This window comes from Chroicocephalus ridibundus, chromosome 4 (genome assembly GCF_963924245.1).
Source record: "Chroicocephalus ridibundus chromosome 4, bChrRid1.1, whole genome shotgun sequence".
Taxonomy (NCBI): Eukaryota; Metazoa; Chordata; class Aves; order Charadriiformes; family Laridae; genus Chroicocephalus; species Chroicocephalus ridibundus.
In genome coordinates, this window is record NC_086287.1 from 45,011,071 (window position 1) to 45,030,229 (window position 19,159).

General features: G+C 41.6%; 1 protein-coding gene across 2 annotated transcripts in view; it reads left to right on the top strand.

The window, feature by feature from the left end:
* RPAP1 (RNA polymerase II associated protein 1) overlaps positions 1-19,159 on the top strand; it is a 44,468-nt gene that overhangs the window by 18,942 nt on the left and 6,367 nt on the right. For both annotated transcript variants that reach the window (XM_063332510.1, XM_063332511.1), the window contains exons 10-22: positions 441-542; positions 1,341-1,508; positions 3,139-3,321; positions 5,099-5,233; positions 5,430-5,609; positions 7,602-7,759; positions 9,120-9,299; positions 10,086-10,281; positions 12,231-12,340; positions 14,226-14,421; positions 15,160-15,309; positions 15,781-15,923; positions 17,197-18,001. In XM_063332510.1, coding sequence (XP_063188580.1) covers positions 441-542; positions 1,341-1,508; positions 3,139-3,321; positions 5,099-5,233; positions 5,430-5,609; positions 7,602-7,759; positions 9,120-9,299; positions 10,086-10,281; positions 12,231-12,340; positions 14,226-14,421; positions 15,160-15,309; positions 15,781-15,923; positions 17,197-18,001 — 2,706 coding nt within the window. The remainder of the gene's footprint in view (positions 1-440; positions 543-1,340; positions 1,509-3,138; positions 3,322-5,098; positions 5,234-5,429; positions 5,610-7,601; positions 7,760-9,119; positions 9,300-10,085; positions 10,282-12,230; positions 12,341-14,225; positions 14,422-15,159; positions 15,310-15,780; positions 15,924-17,196; positions 18,002-19,159) is intronic.

The window sequence follows — 19,159 nt, forward strand, 5'->3', positions numbered from 1 at the left end:
TAGAAAGAGCACAGCCATTTCCATTTTCAGTGTTTGGTTTGGCAGATTCCTTTTGTGTTGAGGCTTTTTAGTGACAAAAAGCTTAGGAAATGAGGCCAGGTGATTTTCTTTTGAAACAAGCTCCTGAAGAGAAGTTGGGTCTGCATGCAGTAACTGCTTTAATTTCAGAAAACTCCATTAATGCTTTTCTCTTTCGTGCCAGTAAGGATCTGTTGTGTTGGTAAAAAGCGCACATGTATCCTTTTCTTAAGACGTTCAGTTATCTCCTGTCACATCAACGTTTAGAATTTCTTTTGCAGTTGCCACAAAGCAGCAAACAACATTGCATTTCAGTTCACCTGATGCAGTATTTTGCAGTTAATCTTATTTTCAGGGGCCTGTTTTTTCCTATAGCTGAGTGTGGGTGTTTTTTGTTTTGTTTCTTCCCTCCCCCCATTTAGAGGGCTGGTTATTCTCTCCAAGAGCTCTTTCATTTGTCTCGCAGCCAAGTTATTCAGCAGCGGACACTGGCTCTGCAGGTCTTGGGTCGTATTGTTCAAAAGGTAAGTCACTTTCCATGGAACTTCTCCCCGTAATTCAAGTTTCTGGTGGATCAGGGCCCAGAACTAGTTGTTTGCCTTCTATTATTCAATGAAGGTGAGCAAAATCACGAGCTGGGCATTCTTTTTCACTGACAGTCTCCTTACTGATAGAAGAGTTAAGTGTTGGGACATAACAAACTGAGTTTCAGGTTTCTTTGGGGGGAGGTGCTTCCACGTGTTGTTCAGCAGCAGTGCTGCAACTTCAGTTCTCTTGTTGCTTTGGATGCAAGTTATTTTTTTTTTTTTTTTTGGTGTTACTTTTGTGACAAACCTGTCTTGGCAATGACCCTTTCACTCTTGTTGCCTGAGCCAGCTTCATGATGTGCTTTTTCTGTAGGAGGTGAGAATGAACCAGCCTACTCATAAAGCATAAATAAATATGCCAATAGCATAAAGTAAAATGAACACTTACTTCTGTGCACGTTTTCACCTAACTCTTAGGGGAAGTGCTAACCTTCCCTCCAACAGCAGTGGAGGCAGAGAAGAAGTAGGAGTGTGGTTTTGAGAAGAATGATGGTGCGGAACAGGGTGAAGTCAGAAGATGGGTTCAGATTTTTAGAAAGAAAGGTTTCCTGCCTTAAGGAACTTTAATTGCATGCCTCTGTAGAATGAAAGGAGGAGAAAATAAAGGAAAAAACCCTGCATACGGTTTAGCTGCTTTACAGTAAAAATGGGAAGAGGCAAACATGCAGAATGTTGAAGTGTACCCAGCTGAGATGAGACAGCTTTAACGCTGGCTCTGTATGGCATACGTTTCAGGCCAGGGCTGGAGAGTTTGCTTCCTCCTTGAAGGGCAGCGTTCTGCGTCTGCTGCTTGATGCTGGGTTTCTCTTCTTGTTGCGCTTCTCGCTGGATGATGCGGTGGATAATGTCATGGCAGCATCTGTTGGTGCTCTCCAGGCTCTGCTGGTGTCACTTGATGATGAGGTGAGACAATCATTAAGTGCCTGGGTTTGATTTCATGCTGAGCTGTTTACAGGAATCAGAATGAGAAGACATGGTAAGTAGATTGAACAAAGGCTTGCTGGATGGGTTAGTTTAATCATCAGTAGAATGCTATTGCTGTGCTTCGGGACAGACAAGGGAGTGTGTTATCCCAGTTTGACAGATTCAGACATCGTTTATCCTGCTTGAATTAGCTCTGTCCCATGATTAAATTCAGTGCAGCCTGCTGAGGTTCTCTTCCTTTTGACATCTTTACAATCTAGATCAGGCCACTACAAATGTATACGTACAATTTAATTGTTTTAATATAGTCTCTTATGTCATTGTCTTTGTAGTTTTCTGGCTTCTGGACAGATTAAATATTCTCCCTACTTTCTCTTATGCTTCATAGTGATGCTGTTTTCTTTTTCTCTCGTCCATTTTCTGCTGTTCTCATGTGCTTTTCTTACACTGATAAATACCTAATTTTGCATTCTTGTGTGTCTGTTTTCTCCTTGATGCTTTTTCTCCTATTAGAAGGAGAATTAGAAGGTTCAAACTTCTTTTGTGTGGGGAAGAAGCATGTTTCTCTGTTTCCTTCGAAGACCCGGATACTCTGTCTTCTGCTTTTCCTTCTCTTGGTGGAAGGAAGGCTATAGTCCCAAACTCTGTATTCCTGATGGACTCATAGCTTCATCCCCTAAAGTTAGGCCTCTTCTGACCATGTCATTCACTCACTTGCCAATTTTAATATTGCACTTTCTTTTTTTTTTTTTTCTTAATGTCTGATAATAATTTGCCCTTCCTTGGCACTTTCATTTGAAATTTTTCAAAACAGCTTTGGGTTTAGTTGAAGTCTGCCACTTCTTTTCTAACTAATGCAGTAGTTATTTCTGATTGCCAGTTTAAGAAATGGAAATTCAAAGCAGTTATGAAGTAGTGCAAGCATTAGATTTGACTGTCTCTTATATTCTAAAACATTTTGGGGCAAGTAGTTCTGCTATGGGAGCAATTCCCTCTCTGAAAAGCTGAAAGCTCGCTTATTGCAGTATTGTCCCAGAACTTGAGAGTATCTGACACTGTCATTAGCTATGAACAAAAAAGGGGTATTTTTTATTTGCTGAAGCTGAGAGTTGTTCAAACAAAAGCTAAATCAAACATGAACAGATACACCAGGCAGTCTTTATTTTAACGTACCATTTTTTACATGATCGTTCTGTATTATTTGTGACCTAAGTTCCACACAGGTCCAGAAATAGGAATAGAACCAATAAATGCTGAATTCCGGTTTAACTTCTAGAGCCTTTGTGGTTTATTTATTTATTTTTATCCAAAACGTTTTTCACTTAAGCTGCATTTCTGTTACCTATGTAGTGAATTTAATCCACCTCACAGTTATTGCTTTTCATGGTTTCCCAAGTGTGTGTGGGTCATAGGTCAAAATCACTTCTCTGAAAAAGCACTGCAATGTGCTTGTACGTGTTAAGAATATCCTTTATTGTGCTCCTGTTTTCCTGGGATTAGGTGGGAATCAATAAAGCATTCTATAATCAAGAGCATCCTTGAAAATTTTTTGTCTGCCATGATTTCTGTGAGAATTTATTATTTTTATGTGCTTTGACTCTCCTTATAGAAATATCTTGATTGGACTTTCTCATGGTACCAAGGGATGGGTGCATTCCCCTTTGTCCCCAACAATGAGGAGGAAGAAGAGGAGGAAGAGGAAGAATTAAATGGAACAGAGAAGTCTCAAGATAAAAAACTAAAGGACGAAAACAAGCCAGATCCAGATGTGGCCCGATATGATGTTGTAAAGGTAAGCACCAAGCTAGACCTGAAATATTTTTAGGAAAATAGGCTCTGCACAGTGGCTATGTGTGCTTTTGAAATGTCAGCACTCCTGTGTAGACTGTTAAGAACATTCTGCACAAGAAATAGAACTCTTCCCTGGCTATTGGGTGTTATGTTTCTGTCATATATTACCAGGAGGGTAATTTCATTGATCTCTGAAAATGTTGAGACTTGACCTGTGTGATTTCAGTATCATTAAGTATCTCTAACTTCCTCTAGGGAAATTGGCAACAAGCACACTGATGACCTTGTAAGACTTGCTGAAAGACTGCATATGAACATGATTTTCAAGCTTGCTTACTTGAGCTAAAAGTGAAAAGGATCCAGACACTATTAAAGTGTCTGTATGCACTTTTGTAAAGTTAAATGTGGGCATTACAGCTAGATAATTCAGAACTAGTTAGATTTGTACAGTGACATTCTTTTTGTAATTGACATAAGGTGGCTACTTAGCATTTCCTCAATTTCATTCTTCATGTTTGCATTTCTCAGATAAAGAGTTACAGCATTAAGAAGGAATTCCTCACATGTTTAAGCCTAATCCCACGTTCCTGAGATCTAAAAATAGCAATCTCTGTTATCTCAAACCCAACCTTGGTGGTGCTAATGCAATTCTCTTGCCTGCTGCAGTCATTAAAACCTGTGATTGCATCACTTAGCCCATGTGCTTGAGGCTGTGTTCGAATGGAACTTGGTTAAAAGCTTCACTGGGAAAATGAATTACTGTACTTGTGCATGTGGCCTCATTTAGAGGCTTCATGATTTCAGATGTATTCTACTAGGTGACACTTAAAAAAGCTTAACAAAAGAGTTATAGACAGAAGAGATAAGATTGGTTTCTGATTCTGGAAACAGTTGCGTGGTTCAGCATAATGGATTTTAAATTGTTCCAAGTGGCCTGAACTCAGAAGATATTTGGGATGAAATTCTCCACTGTTACAATTGTTGTAAAATTCCATTTCACACCTGCTTATTGGCTGTTACAACCCAGTAACTCCACACAGTTCAAAAAGGAGTATTTAAACTAGCAGCTGAACTTGGTCAGGCCTGGAACTACTACCTTGCTTGGCTGCAACTTTTTAGAAGTATCAGTACTACAAACTCAGGTGTTTTGGAGTTGCCTTTCCCCAGAACTAGGAATGCATAATGCTGTCACTTAAATTCAAGGTTTGTTTCCTAGCACAGCCACTGATCATGGTCTTCTGCATTGTGAACCGTAAAATAAAAATCACATCATCTCTCTGCATCTCTCTTTGCATACTGCAAAATAGGGATTGGCATCTGTTCTCTGCTTCTGTCAGCTTTCTCTGGCATAACAGGTACTATCGGACAGAGTGCCGTGTTAGGTGGAGGTGGTGTGTAGCCAAAGTGATTGAAGGAGCATGAGAATCCTTTTCAGACACATTAAGTTTTAGTAGTCCTTTATAGGTAAGGTTGTTTTCCTATTCCCTGTTGCTTACAGTTTCATACTCTGGAAGACACAAGTATCCAATCCCACCATCTGGGGATTCAGAACAGATGTTCAGTTGTTCCTGCTCTCTTGAGCTAACTCTTGTTCATTTGCTGGCGTACTGGAAAATCCGCAGAAACTTATCTCTTTGTTTCCCCAGTGGTAGTTCTAAAACCTCCTCTCTGCAGAAGATGTAATTGAACCTGCTTTTGTCTTCCAGCAACTGCAGTTCAGAAAGCAATCATTAAGAGCATAATGGGTTATTTCCCCCACCCCACCCTGCTCCTTTCAGGGACTTTTGAAGACACGGATCCAGCACCGGCTGAGGTACATCCTGGAGGTGGTACGACCTGTTCCAACAGTAGTCCTGGATATACTGCACATCCTTACCCACATAGCAAGGCACTCCTCTGAAGCGTGCAGCCAGGTAAATCTCCCATTGTGCAGGAGCTCTGGAGTGGTAGAGAAAGGTTTGAAAAAGGGAAGAAAGGAGCAGGCAAAGTTATGGCAAGGAGACTATACAAACTCGTGTGTTTTGCATGTCTTCTGCACGACTGTATAATTGTGTACCTTTAGTTATTTGTGCTGCTATTTTGCACAAATATTCTGCTATTTCTTTGCAGCTGCTTGACTGTCCTCGGTTGATTGAGACCATTGTCAGGGAATTTCTTCCTACTCAGTGGGATTCCCAAGTGGCTGAACCAGGGTGTTTACTCACCAGCCTCCATGGAGTTGCTTGTGCCACTGCTATGAAGTTCATCAGAGTGTTGGCATCTGGAGGCCGAAATGCAACAGCCAGGCTGGTGAGTGATTCTCAGAAGAGCTTTTCTGCTTGCAAAGGCCTTTGTTCTCTGTGCCTTACTTTCTAAGTAAAGAAAAAGGATTAAACGGAGGTGACTCTGAGCTGAAGCTGAAATAATCATTGTGAATAAGGTGGATATGTGTATTTTGAAGGAATTGTTGACAGCATCATAATAATGATGCCTTCTGCTGTGTACCAGTAGAAGAGCTGTCTCAATCTTTTTTCTGCTTTTTTTTTTTTTTATGTAGTGCATTTATGCAAAATCATATAGCACAACTCAATGATACTGACTAACAGCAGACGTTTAGAGCACACATTTGTGTGTGATGCTCTGTACTCTCCCATGTTCCAGTGGTAGGCAGCTTAGGACTGTATAAACCAGAGATTTAATTGCTATCCTTGTGTTTTACAACCCTGGTTGAACTTTACTGCCATTCATTTGTCTTAATAACTCTGAGGTCGTTTATCAGTATTTCCAACCCCTCTTATCTACTTTTGGACAGGTTTTCCACTTCAGAGATAATTGCATTCACTCATATAGGTCATCATACTGGCACTACAAATGCGTAATATCTACCTAGAGCAGCATCTATTACAGTGCAATGAGCACCTCTTAGGGTTTTTGGTTCAGTATTGTAATAGCACCTAATAAATTGCCATACAGAAAACTGCGAATTTCAGCAGAAGAACACCAGTCTGTGCTATAAAATATATAGAATAATGTGCTGATAATGGATAGTGGGATATTTAAAGGCTGTTAAGTGGTGCTAGGAACATAATAGAAAATCCCTGAATTTTACTCTGTTTCAGGCTTTGTGTACTCCAGGTGTTTCAAGGCATGCAAAAACTGCTTACAAGGTTCCTGCCACTCAGTCTTTGGTTCTGTTGCACTGTCATCTGGCATGTTACAGGCACTTAGGCATGGGAATGGAAGATAATAAAAAACTAAATCAAAATCATCAATGTAGGAATTTATTTTAGCTAACAGCTGAATTCTTCCGTCTTTCTTCTCTGGAAGTAAATTTGACTTTGCCCCCTATTCTGTAGGAGGGGTGTCAGAATTCGTAGTTTGAGTCATCAGCTCCTTTGGTTTCTGGCTAGTGTGCATTGATTTCCCTATAAGATGTCTCTAAAGTATTTGAATTTTAAATTATCTATAAATATGTCCTCGTGTTGTGAAAAAGACATTGTTAGCTCATTTGTTTAGACAGAGCACACACAAGCTTTAGGATGCGTGGGAGAAGGAAAGAGAAGCTCTTTTTTATGCTTAAGCAAAAATACCCAGTTGTTGGGGAGGAGAAAAATTATTTCTAGAGAACTGCAAATGAGTCGTGTCATGCTTAATACTAAAGTAACCTCAGAACACTTCCAAGGCATCAAAGTTCTATAATCTTATAAAAGTAATAGGCAGGAGGTACCCTTTTTATAAAATAAACAGAATCATAGAAAGAATTAGGTTGTAGGACCTCTGAAAGCCATATAGCGTGACCTCCCAAAAGAATGTCTGCATCAATTCGTTACTTTTGTGTACATGGTTTTTCATAAGGTATATCTTTGCATGTAATCTTGGCTAATAGAGTTCTATTTATGACTACTTAAAGAAGAATAATTATGTATTTTTTTAAAAAATCAATTAAATGCTGCAGTAAGCATCCAAAACAAGAGTATGTGTGGGCTAGACAAACCTCTGTCAGGAATGATTTAGGTGTAGTCGATTTGTGTTAGGAATGGTTTACATAACACCTAAGCATCTCTTCCAGGAATACTTCTCTCTTAATAGCCATTCACCATTTATTGATCCTCCATAGTATGCTCCTTAAGATTACACAAGATAAAGACAGATTTGAACAGCGTAAGAGGAGTTTAGAATGAGCTGAATTGAAATCTGCAGCTCTCTTAGTGTGTCAGAGTAATGATGCATGCAACTGTCTCTTACTCCTTTGTCTTTTTTGTAGTTTGTTCATTTCTTTTTTGTTTGTTTTTTTTCTTACAGCTTAACAAATTTGAAATGAAAAGTCGGTTAAGTCGATTTATAGCTGAAGACCCACTGGATCTGCTCCTGCCAAGGGAAGAAGCCATCAGGCTAAGCACCGAAGCGTTCCGGTTGTGGGCTGTGGCAGCTGGTTATGGTCAGGGCTGTGATCTCTACAGGTACAGTGCAAAGCTGGAGAAATGGGGGTGGAGGGCACAACAGAGAAAATGGACATCCTCTTCCAGAGGGGCAAATATAGGGATCCCCATGCTGAGTCTCTGCTCCCTTCATGGTGTCTTATCTCCCTTTCTCTGGCCTCCTGCAGTAAAACTCACAGTTTCTAAAGGTATTTGTATTGAGTATTGTCTTTTTTTCTGGTAGTTCTTTATCTCCTGTGTTTAAGCACTGGTATTTTGTTTTTTCTCCTCTATACTATGGGAGATCACCGTAACTTTTTTGGGCTGCATCTTTTTCCTCTTGAAGGTATGAATAACCCATGCTTGTGCGCGACATCAAGACGCATAGTTTGCAGCACACCTAGGATTGAATCTGATGACCTAAAGGCAGTCTATGGGCAGCAGTCACCAGCGTGCATGCTAAGTGAGGCAGACAGATGCAGTCAAACTCTGCACGCTGTGTCAGCTTTCAGTTCGGTACAAGTTCTTGTGCTTTACTGTGAAGATATGCATTGGGATAAGTCTGACCTACCTCAAGCATTGAATCTTCCTCCTATAACTGCACTGACTGGGAAGCACAAAGATGGCTATGCATTTGCTCTGAAGAGAAGTAAAAGCGAGACTAGTATTAAGTTTCAGAAGAGAGGTTCTCTCTCTCTGCAACAGATTGGGCTCTCCCAACAATTGGGTTGTTCTCCAGCCCAATCAGGTGTATTGGTTAATAAAGAGTAAAAACTGTGTATAACTTTTCAGCACTATAAATAATGTTGAGGAAAGAGAAACAGCAGAAGATTCCTTAAATGTGCATGATTATAACTGTGGATGCTTTGGCAGAGAATTTGAGAACTAGGGAAACAAGAATAAAATAAAAGTAGTTTTTCCAAGAGATTGTTGGAATATTTTATTAGGTAGGTCCCATTGAGATCAATTTGGAATGACAGTGTTCTTTCTTTGTTATCTTTTTTCCATGTCTGCTTGTTTTTGTTGTTTTGATGTTGGTGATGGTTCTCATAATCTCATTTTAGCAATCTTTGTAAATATGTGATGGGAGGGTATAAAGAAGATAGAGCCAGGTTCTTCCAGTGGTATGAAGTGAAAGTACAAGAAGCAATGGACACAGATGTAAATGCAGGAAATTCCACTTAAGCGTAAGAAAAAAATTTTTACTGTGAAGGTGATCAAGCACTGGAGCAGGTTGTACAGGAAGATTGTGGACTCTCCATCCTTCAAGATACTCAAAATCCAACTGGACATGTTCCTGGGCAAACTTGCTCTAGGTGACCTGGCTTGAGCAGGAAGTTGAACTATAGATGATCTCCAGAGACCCCTTCCAACCTCATCTATTCTGTGATTCGTACTATAGGGATCTCTATCCTGTGCTGGTGAGGATACTGCAGTCACTGCCTGAATTGCTCAGTGCGTGTCGTGGAAAGAGCCCTGTGATTGAGTTGTTAGTCCAGCGAGCTACCGCAGTAGTTACTCTGCTGATATATGTGACGCAAACAGCAGGCTACACAGCAGAGCTGCAGGCCAAGCTGAGCAGGTAGGCCATCTCTGTCACCAGTTCTGTGAATCTGAGTAGTTGGCGTCCTGTCTTCCCACTCTTTGGTTTGGAGACCTGGCTATCACCTTTTTTTTACTTCATTTTGGGTGGTTTACTGTCCCATATATGAATCGCTGCATGGTGGAGCGTATTCCCTCTGACACAAAGTCAGAAGGGGTATCTAGTCTGATAGCTGTATAACTGCTAGTCTAGTAAGAGGCAGGAGAAAGAATCTGCATTCAGCTATGGGGCAGAAGGGCAGTGTTAGCTGAATGCCTTGCTGAAAGAAGCTAGGAATTTCCTTTGACCTTCCCTTTGGGGGGAAAAAAAGTAATCTCCCTGAAGTTTGGAGGAAAGAACCTCTTTGCAGAGACCAAGGTGGGTCAGGATTAAGAGATTGTTTCGATAGACATCAAAGCAGTAGGATTTGCTGAAGACACAGGTACTTTTTCTGGTGAAAAGCAAGATACTCTTTAACTAAAGCTGGATACTGAGGTGGTGTGTCTGCTAAAACTAGAGCATAGCCCAAGGACAGAGTAGTGCAGGTGAAGAAACTTCAGCTTTCATGAGTAAATTCTGCATTTGTCCTTTCTGCCTAAATTGATTTGATCTGGTCTGTGGGAATGTGCAAAGACTTTTTTTTCCCCTAGTGGCTGTTGCCAGGTGTCGCCTTCCAGACTACATGCAATTGGAAATCTTCTATTAAAAATGATAATTTAGAGAGACAATTGTTTCTGAGACGTATTCTCTATCCTGTGTCATTCTTCCATTGTGTTTCCGTAATAGCTCAGAAGATACTGAACCGATTGCACCTCCTCCAGTAGCATGGAATCAAGTGTCAGGCTTACAGCCCTTCCTTGAGACCAGTCTGAAAAAATGCCTCCAGGAGATATCCCAGACAGAAACTTGGCAAACTCTCCAGCCTCTGACCACAACTTATCTGATCTACCTGGGAGTTTATTATAGTGCTTGCAGCCAACAGGTAAGGCCTGAAAATACAGGGTGGCTTTTTATCTCACCAGCATCAGCTTGTAAATTACCTCTGAAAACCTGAATTTATGGGCAGTGCTGAAAAAGACAGATGTTGAGACATCTAGCTGAGGACTAGATTTTGTTTACCACAGCTCATATCTAGGCTGTGTGGCATTTAGGGTCAGATAAGCCTGCTAATCCTTCACCTTAGCAGTACTGAATATCACTGTCTTCCTTTCTTCCTTTGGGCTCAGAGTCTCAATCAAGGTATGTGGTAGTGCTGTGACTGTTCTGATGTACTGCAGAGATCCAAAGCATGAAGCAAATATGACCTGATTTAGTTTGGCAGTCATTTCTCCTTGTGGGCTAAATCAAGTTGCAAATTTTTGCATTTGCTGAGAGCTTACATGTGGACAGCTACACTGCAATAATCTGGTTGGAAGATTGAGCATTTGAGGGTCATGCCATATGAACTTTGGATAGCAAACAATAAAGATAAACTTATTTGCTGCCCCACTGACATTCCAGGTCAAAATCTGTAACCCAGTTACAGTTGTTGTATGTGACCGTAGAATCATAGAGTCTTTTAAAGTGAGTTTTCTGAAGGTGACACATCAGTGCGATGCTGTTGAAGAAAAATGCCTTATACTTCAGTTACCTTAAAGATTCACGTTCTAAAGATAAATGGAAGTTTCCTCTTTACTGCCAAACTGATGTACCTGAGGTATGACCTGGGAGAGCTGTCTTCAAGGTGCGGGGGTAATTTAATGTCTGTAGTTAGTCACACTTCTGCAACTCCGCTGAAACTTGACCAAAGCAACTGAGTGAGTTAGCTGTGGCTGGGGTGGGCACCGCCAGTATCTTTCAAATGTGTCTTCAGCGCACCAAAGTTTAGTAGTACTCTTCGCATGCTGTAATTAGGGCCTGAGCATTAGAGACCAAGATAACCAAGAGGTTAATATTCCTTTTCAACCTTTATAGATATCCTAGAAGAGTGTCTGACAAAATAACTTAAGTTCTTGAACTACAACATAAGATTTTCTTTATTTCCACTTAAAAATAATTGGAATCGATTGTGATTAGCTAATCTGATTAAAAAAAATCAAAATAAAGTTGTATGTAGCATGTTTGAATGGACGAGTGCAAAAAAAAATCAACTTGTCTAGTAACTAGAATAGTGTATTCTGGCACATTGGATTATTTTTGTTACATCACTAAGAACATCTTCATGCAGATGTCACCGATTTCTGGAGCGGGATTTCAGCTGGGGAAAAGTTAGACTTCTATTTTATAGAAATTAGTATTTCTATATCCTAAAGCAGCATTCTAGTGAAGGGAAAGAACATTAAAATTTGCCAGCATGTTCCTTCAACCTGGAATATTGCTTACTAGGGTCGGAAGAATTCGGATGGTTCTCTAAAAGCCACAGATCCTCCTCTGTACAGTGTTCATCCACAGTCATGCTTTGATGGGTAGGTCAATCGCACTTTATACAGTTGATTTTTTTTTTTTAATTTTATTTTTTTTTGAGACCCTCGTGGTGCCACTCTTGCTTTCTCAAGGTAGTTCTAATCACCTTTGTGTCATCTTCAAGTTAAACGGAGAGATCAGCACATAGATGGTATGGGTTGGGGGGTTTAGACACTTAGGGCAAGTTTACATTTAGGGAATCTTGGTCCCAAGGATCCCAAACCTTACTTCCAGCCAATTAAGAAATCCAGCCAATTAAGAAATGCATTTTAATATTTGAGTGTGAGAACATCTTGAGGTGCCAGCTTTCAGCTTCCATGCTGTCAGCAGTGAGGCCGCCTCTAACCTAGAGCAGTATCACTATGTAGATGATGTGGTCTGGCAAAAAGATAATAAACACAGAGAAAGCATTTAGATCAACCTGTCTTTTTGCCCTCACTGGAATGCCTTCATTCATCATCTTTTCCTGTATTTCTCTGTCTTCTGCAGCCATCAGTCAATCCAATTGACTGCTTAGAGGAACTGGAACGTTTGACATCTGAGGTGCTGCAGCCCCTTCTCAGCCAGCCAGCCGTACGCAGCATGTGGGACTTGCTCAGGTAAAATAATTTCAGTGCTAAGATGCTGTTGCCAGAAGCTAAGGGAGCCTCATTTCTATACTGTACTGTGTGGCAGATTTCCCCTTCCGTTTCTTTCCCCTGTACATATGTGCCCCATATGTGTGAATTAGAGTGCAGCAGGGCTCTGTCTACACCCTGCTTTGTCTTCTCTCTCCTCACAGCAAATAGCCTAATGGCCACAGAGGTTTTCCAGTTCCTCCTTTCCTACTGGTGCTCCTGCAGGGCCTGCATCTCTGCCCTTCCATGTAGCTGTATATTTCATATCAATTTCAGATTGGCTTTGGTTCTTCTTTGGTTTCATGGGTTTAAAAAAAAAGGTAACATCAATTTGAGCCCCTCTCACATCAGGGAGGTGAGTGTGTGTGCGTGCACGTACCATTCACATGCTCTGTGTGATGCTGTTTATATAAAATAATTTAGACTCTGGTCTTTAAGCTCCTGCAGAGCTTCACTAAGGTCTTGAAAGTCCCTGCAGGAAAGTTTAAGGCTAGAGACCAAACTGTTCATTCAGACATTTAGATAACATAAGCTTTGTCTCTGGCTCTGGGAACCGTTCAGCTCTGCAGATGTTCTGTCTTTCTGCTGTAGAGGGAGCCTTCCTACTAGCTTGTGATCAGTCCTCTGGAGAGGGTAACCTGAAAGGCTTAACTTGTTGTCAGGGAGACATCCTGCTACTTCTGAGAACATCTGATATAAGGGCTTTGTAACTCTTTGGTTTTAAGTGGTATTTGAATGGTCACCAAACTGTTTGGCCCATGTTCTTTCATGACTGCAGTTTCATGAGGTATGAAATTCTTAGCACCAAAGCCTCCAACACAAGGACGTGCATTAGACCCTTTCCTGCCTGTCCTTGAGGTCTGGAAACAATGGGTTTGGTCAGGCGGTAAAAGCCCATCGGCAAGAATTCTCCTAGGCTGTTCTTAACATTGACTGGTAAAAATGAAGAGTCAGCCTTAAAAAGAGTCTTTGCCTTAATATTTTGACAATCTTGTTGTAAACATTCTGGTCAGATTGGGACCAAAAGTTCAGGGTACCGTGTAAGCCCCAGATGTGTTCACGCATCTCCTACATGGTAAAGCCAGTGGAAGGAAGAGCAGTGCATTTATAGGATTAATTCTGTCATAGAATAATGATATGAATTTTTGACAGGATTTTCCCTATTGCCCCACTGCTGTTGAGCAACATTCTTGTGGACACTGTTCCTTGTAGTGGTTTTGCCTGTACAGACATGGTATGTCTAATGTGGGCCCTGTAAGCACTGTTGGTATGAAAAGTTCTAGTTTTGCTTGTGGAGAGTAAGCGCACACACACACACACGCACCAAGAGTGGTATGCATGGTCATCTTCATGTACATTAAAGCTAGATTCTTTCTGAATAGACTTTAAAAATATGCATTTCATGAGTACATAAGGGTCAGCATTTTGCAATGTCAGTTTTAGATATAAGCTGGCTTTTTGGCTTTGCTTGCCAGTTTATTACTGAAATGTCTTGAGTGGGTGGGAAGCATTATTAGCCTGGTTTACGTATGTACATGGGGAAATGTGTGTATTTTTTTTTTCTAATCAAAGGCCCGATGCTTTCAAATGTTTGACATCAGAGATGTGTCACTGCATCAGTGTTTCTGCATGTCATGAACAATTTAGCTGAAGATTAGAATTCCGGGCAGTTCACTGGCATTAGTCTGTATGGCGGTAGTGTTTACTTGACCAGCAGTAATACTAGTTTTTTTTCTTGCACAGTCTTCAGGGTTTCCATTTTACTGCAATGTGTGGCACAATCCAGATAGTAACATTCCTACAAGATAATTCTTCAGCAGTATGAGTGCTATTGACGTGACCCCTCTCTCTTTATCTGTTCACACAGGCCATGTTCTGCTTTGTGCAACCCTCTGTCCTGTTCCCCAGCACCGGAATCTGTCTTCAGCATTGCATCCCTGAGTTGCACTGGAGGCAAACCTCCTTTGAGCCTGGTTGGCTCCAAGTCACCTTTCCCTTTCCTCACTGCCCTCCTGTTTCTCATCAATAGCATCACTCACGTTCACAAGGGCCTGACCAGCAAGGTGAGAATAGATTTTTTTCACTGTAAGTTCAAGGTGAATGATGATGCACTTGTGAGGGAGGTTAGTATCTGTATCCTCCCAGGCTTAAGAGTGATGTTAGTAGGACTATTAAAAAGGAATAGCTGTGTATTTTGATTTTAAAAATATCAAACTACTACAGAGAGAAATACCCCTGTTTTCAGAGCAGGTAGGACAAGGATCTGAGAAATGTCTTCTGTTTTTGAATTCTAATATCCAGTTGACGCTGGGAAGCTGGATTTGCAGAGCGGGTGATGAATGATGATGACACTTAGAGGATGGATTTATAAAGAACGTTGAGAGGGCTTAAATAACCGTTGTTTGGCTAAGCAAAATAAATAACTGAGAGTCAGAGGAGAAAAGGGATGGTTTAAGCATATATAACAAAGAAAAATGAGATAAAATTAAACAAGAGAATAAGTGCTATAGTGGCTGAAGGGAACTTCTTAAGCTGCTGGCCAGACTTCTGCCTTACAAAGCACTATGTAGACAGTGATTATTGGCTACCTGTGATGGGGATGGTCATGATGGATGCAGGTGAGACCTGAGGCAGAAAAGCAGATATTTATCAGGCTATTTTTAAATATCGCTTTTGGAGTAGCTAACAGGAATTCTTATGGGAGAAGTTACGGGGTAGGCCTTGGAGAGGGCTATGTCTTACTTTCCTCCGACCGTGAACTGTCTTAGTAGTATTTGTCTCCACTTCTGATTCCTTTATAGTACAGCTCTGTGCTGGGCTTCAGAGGCTTGAAGGATTATCTGCATCAAAGCTGGCAGACCGGACCTCCCTCTGTAACTCCCTCATCTGCGTGGATCCTGCGCCATGAATATCATCTGCAGTACTTTGTATTAGCGTTGACTCGGAGAATGGTATCGTTATTAGTCCTTTCATTTCTTTTACCCAAGGAATTGACTTCACGCTGGCCTCTCCCACTCAGTGTGTCAGACTGGCAACTGCTTGTTGCATCCATGTTCTTTTTCCTGCCTGACTTAGGTCTGGTGACTCTTCAACTGTCTTTTGTGCCCCAATAGCAAATAATATCTTTACAGTTACTGATGTGGGGATTTACATCCAAAATACTTTGGATGGCAAAATTATATTTTTGCCTGTCTTCGGGTTAGAGTGAGAACAAAGTTTTCAAGTGTGCTGCTAGAAAGATGTCTGACTATCTAAGACAATCAGGGGCAGCAGAAAGATCTCAGTATGAATGCTGACAGTTCTTGCAGTTGGCCTTAGTATCTCACTTTCCAGCGAGATCTATGTCTCGATTGACTCTCCTGTTGATTGCTTTGTTGACAAATGATCCAGTGCTTTTATCTGTTCTTTTGTTTCATGTACAGGTAGGCTCTTGTCCGGATTACACCCAGCATACCTCACTCCATCACTGCGTTTCCATGGCATTGCTAAGCCGTCTGTTGCCAGGGAGTGAGCATCTGGCTTACGAGGTCCTACTGGATGTTGCCTTTAATCCAGAGTTTCTTCCGTAAGCTTTGCATTTTTTTTCCTTTCTGTAGTTTTTCCCACTTTCATGGGAAAACTTGGGAAAATTGAAAAAGCACATGTTGGCACTGCAATTTTGTCATCATTTTTGGCCTTTCGTAGGGCCTGCATTCAGATTTTAGTTACTCGTTGGCATATTCTGCAGTCACGGAGCCTTCTAATCAGAGCAGCAGTGTGGCTGCACACTTCTCTCCAATGTACCAATGTTGAGAAATGTGACCGGTTTCTTTTGATCTCCTCTGTGGCAAGAGTCCTGTGATTCCTGACAGAACTGATTTTCACTAAGGCCCAGCATCAGCTGTCCTGAGAGTAGTGAGTCTAGAAAATACATGGGAATTTGACATAGCCTGAAAAGCATATTAAATTTTCCTCAAACCCTTATTATACAAGTGCTTATACAGCTTTTTGCTGATTTGACAACTGTGATGTCTTCCACCTTGCACTGGAAGAAATCATGAGCATCTCAAATGTGAAGCCTCACGTATCAGGCCAAGAAAATGGTAGCAGTTTATCATGTTCATCATAATCTCTTTAAAATTTGCCATGGTGCATCCCTATAGGAGATTGGACCAAGGTGCTGCAAGGAGATACTGTAGTTTTCCAGAAAGAAGGAAAGTTTGTGGGTGGTTTTGAGTGAATTCTTGGGTTTTTTTTGGGGTGTTAGTTTTTGTTTTTTACAAATACCTGCTATAGAGCTACCATTTTCTGAGAATTTGGCGAGTAATCTGAGACCGTGGTTGGTCTCTGGTCTGAGATTGTGGCACGTAGATTTGACCCCCTCAATTTCTAAGTACCAGTCTGTATGGTTCCCCTGACCTTGCCGCTGCCAGCTGTGGCAAAGCTACTATTTCGAGAATTGTATTATTGATTCATGTAGGCCTTATATGATATGCGCTATTTCATCTCAGCACCCTGACAGCTGTGTTGGTAAGAAGACTGCCTTTCTGGACAAGGAGTTGCAGTGTCCACACCAGACTACTGGCATTGTGTAGAGGTTTTTCATGGCAAGGCCTTAGCGTTGCCAACTCCAAATGTAGTTCTGTGCATTTCCTGTAAATACCAAGATAGCCGATGCTTTACAGGCACTGAGTATTACCATAGCTGAATGCTGGAAAGCATTGGAAATGCTGTGCATCTGCTATTCTCCTTGATCCAGGAAGATTGTAGAGATGAATTTCTGTGGTGTTTCATTTGTTTGATGGGAGTTTTGTTTGTTTGTTTGTTTCTTAAACTTACGGGGTTTTTTTATCTTACAGGGAAGGGAAAGCCGGAGGGCCAGAAGCAGCTGACTTCTCTGATATCCTGCATCTGGGTACCAGTGCCAAACTGGCACAGCCTGGCTCTGTGGCAGCGTTTTTTTCAAAACCTACTCGTGGTGCCCTGCTGAGAGAATCGTACCAGAATCTGCCTTTCATCCGCTCCTGCTACCTTTCTCATTTTGTCCACTTGCAGCCTGCCCTTACGCGTTCCCAAGCATCCTACCAAGGACGGAATTACCTCATCCAGTCAATGCTGCTTCCTGAGGTCAAAGGGCCCATCCTGCCTTCAGACTGGCCATTCTTTCCACTTATCAGCCTCTACAACAAAGTGACTAATGCAGAGACACGTGGGGCTGTACTGAATTCTCTCCCACTTGATCTTGTCAACACTGTGACCTGGAACCTGCAATGGGTCCTTTTGCTGGAAACCTGGCGTGCTAAAACCCTTCAGAGCATCCCTACTGCTGCCAAACTTGCACGGCTTATGTGTGTCTTCCTCACAGGTGGTGACCTCTTTCTAGAAGCACCGATCCACTGCTACACAGCTGCCCTTCTCTCTGTGTATTGCCAACCCAAGGCATTGGACTCCCTGAACTTGGATGCTCCTCTCCCTGGTCTGGCGTCCTTCCACGATCTCTATATAAGTCTTCTGGAGCAGTTTGAAGGTGTCTCCTTTGGAGATCCACTCTTTGGAGTCTTTGTTCTTCTGCCTCTACAGAAGCGTTTCAGCGTTCATCTGCGTCTCTCTGTTTTTGGGGAGCACACAAGTATCCTGCGGGCACTGGGAGTGCCGCTCCAGCAGGTAATCCTGTTTTATGGTAGATGCCTGTCACTGCGTATTTCTGGGTTACTAGGCTCTTGCCTGTGTTTCTCCAACCTTGATTTGGGCATCCTCCCAGCACTTTCCCTTCTTCCTCATCCCTCCTTGTCCAGTAGAATAATCATGCTTTCTTTGCTTAGAAGCTTTTCATGCTCCCTGAAGAAAGTCCAATGCATGGAACGTAAAACAGAATAAGAACGGAGAGCAATGTTCTTTTGGTTTAAGGCTGTGACAGCAGTGTATACTCTTTTTGTGGTGGTTATTTATCTTTTTTTTTTTTTTTTTAATTAAAAAGCTTGATTGATTGTCAGTCTGAAGAACAGAGCCCAGCCCCTGTAGGTGCAGGCCCTTGTCACATAATCATTTTCAGAAACCTATTGAACTTTGTTTTGAGAGCAGATAGTTGCATATATGTGGAGGGCAGGAGCTGTGAAGTTGCTTAGTCTTCAATGGAAACCGTCCCAGACACTGCTTGGTCTAACAATTGAGAACCTCCTTCTAATTTATGGCCTATATATATGCAGGGCTAGTCTGCACCCCATGTTCTTCTGCCAGCCATAACCTTTCCCTTAAAAAAATGTTTTTCCTTGCGCAATGCATGGACAGTCATTTTTCCCTCTCAGCCCTATTTCCGCATTGAATTATAATGGAGCTGTGCTTTGCTGGGTAACTCGGCGAAAAAATTTGAAGTGCGGGACTGCATTTCTTTTGAATGAGCAGGGGCGGCCTTAAGTTCTCTGTCAGTTGACAGACAGTAACCAATCTAGACAAAATGTTTGCTAATACAAAGATAACCTTTCAAAATCTGTTTTCCAAACAACTGCGAAGCAGCAGTTTATGTGAGATCAGTGCTTTCCATTGTGTACTTGCAGTGCTTCTGCTCTGGTTGTAGTATCCCTGCGGCCAGTTTCTCTATATCATTATGGCCAGATGAGCCTTTGTTTCTTAAGCCAGGTAAACCAAAATATTCTGGCCTGCATCTTACAGTAAGCTCTCTGTTCTCTTGATGTTCCCAGTAGCCCTTCCCTGTCTCTACTCCAGTTCCACAAATATATGTAGGAAAAGAGATGAAAACCATGATCCATGAAAACCATAGCCTTGATTCTATGTCACATGCTTTATCTTGTCTTGATCCCTCAA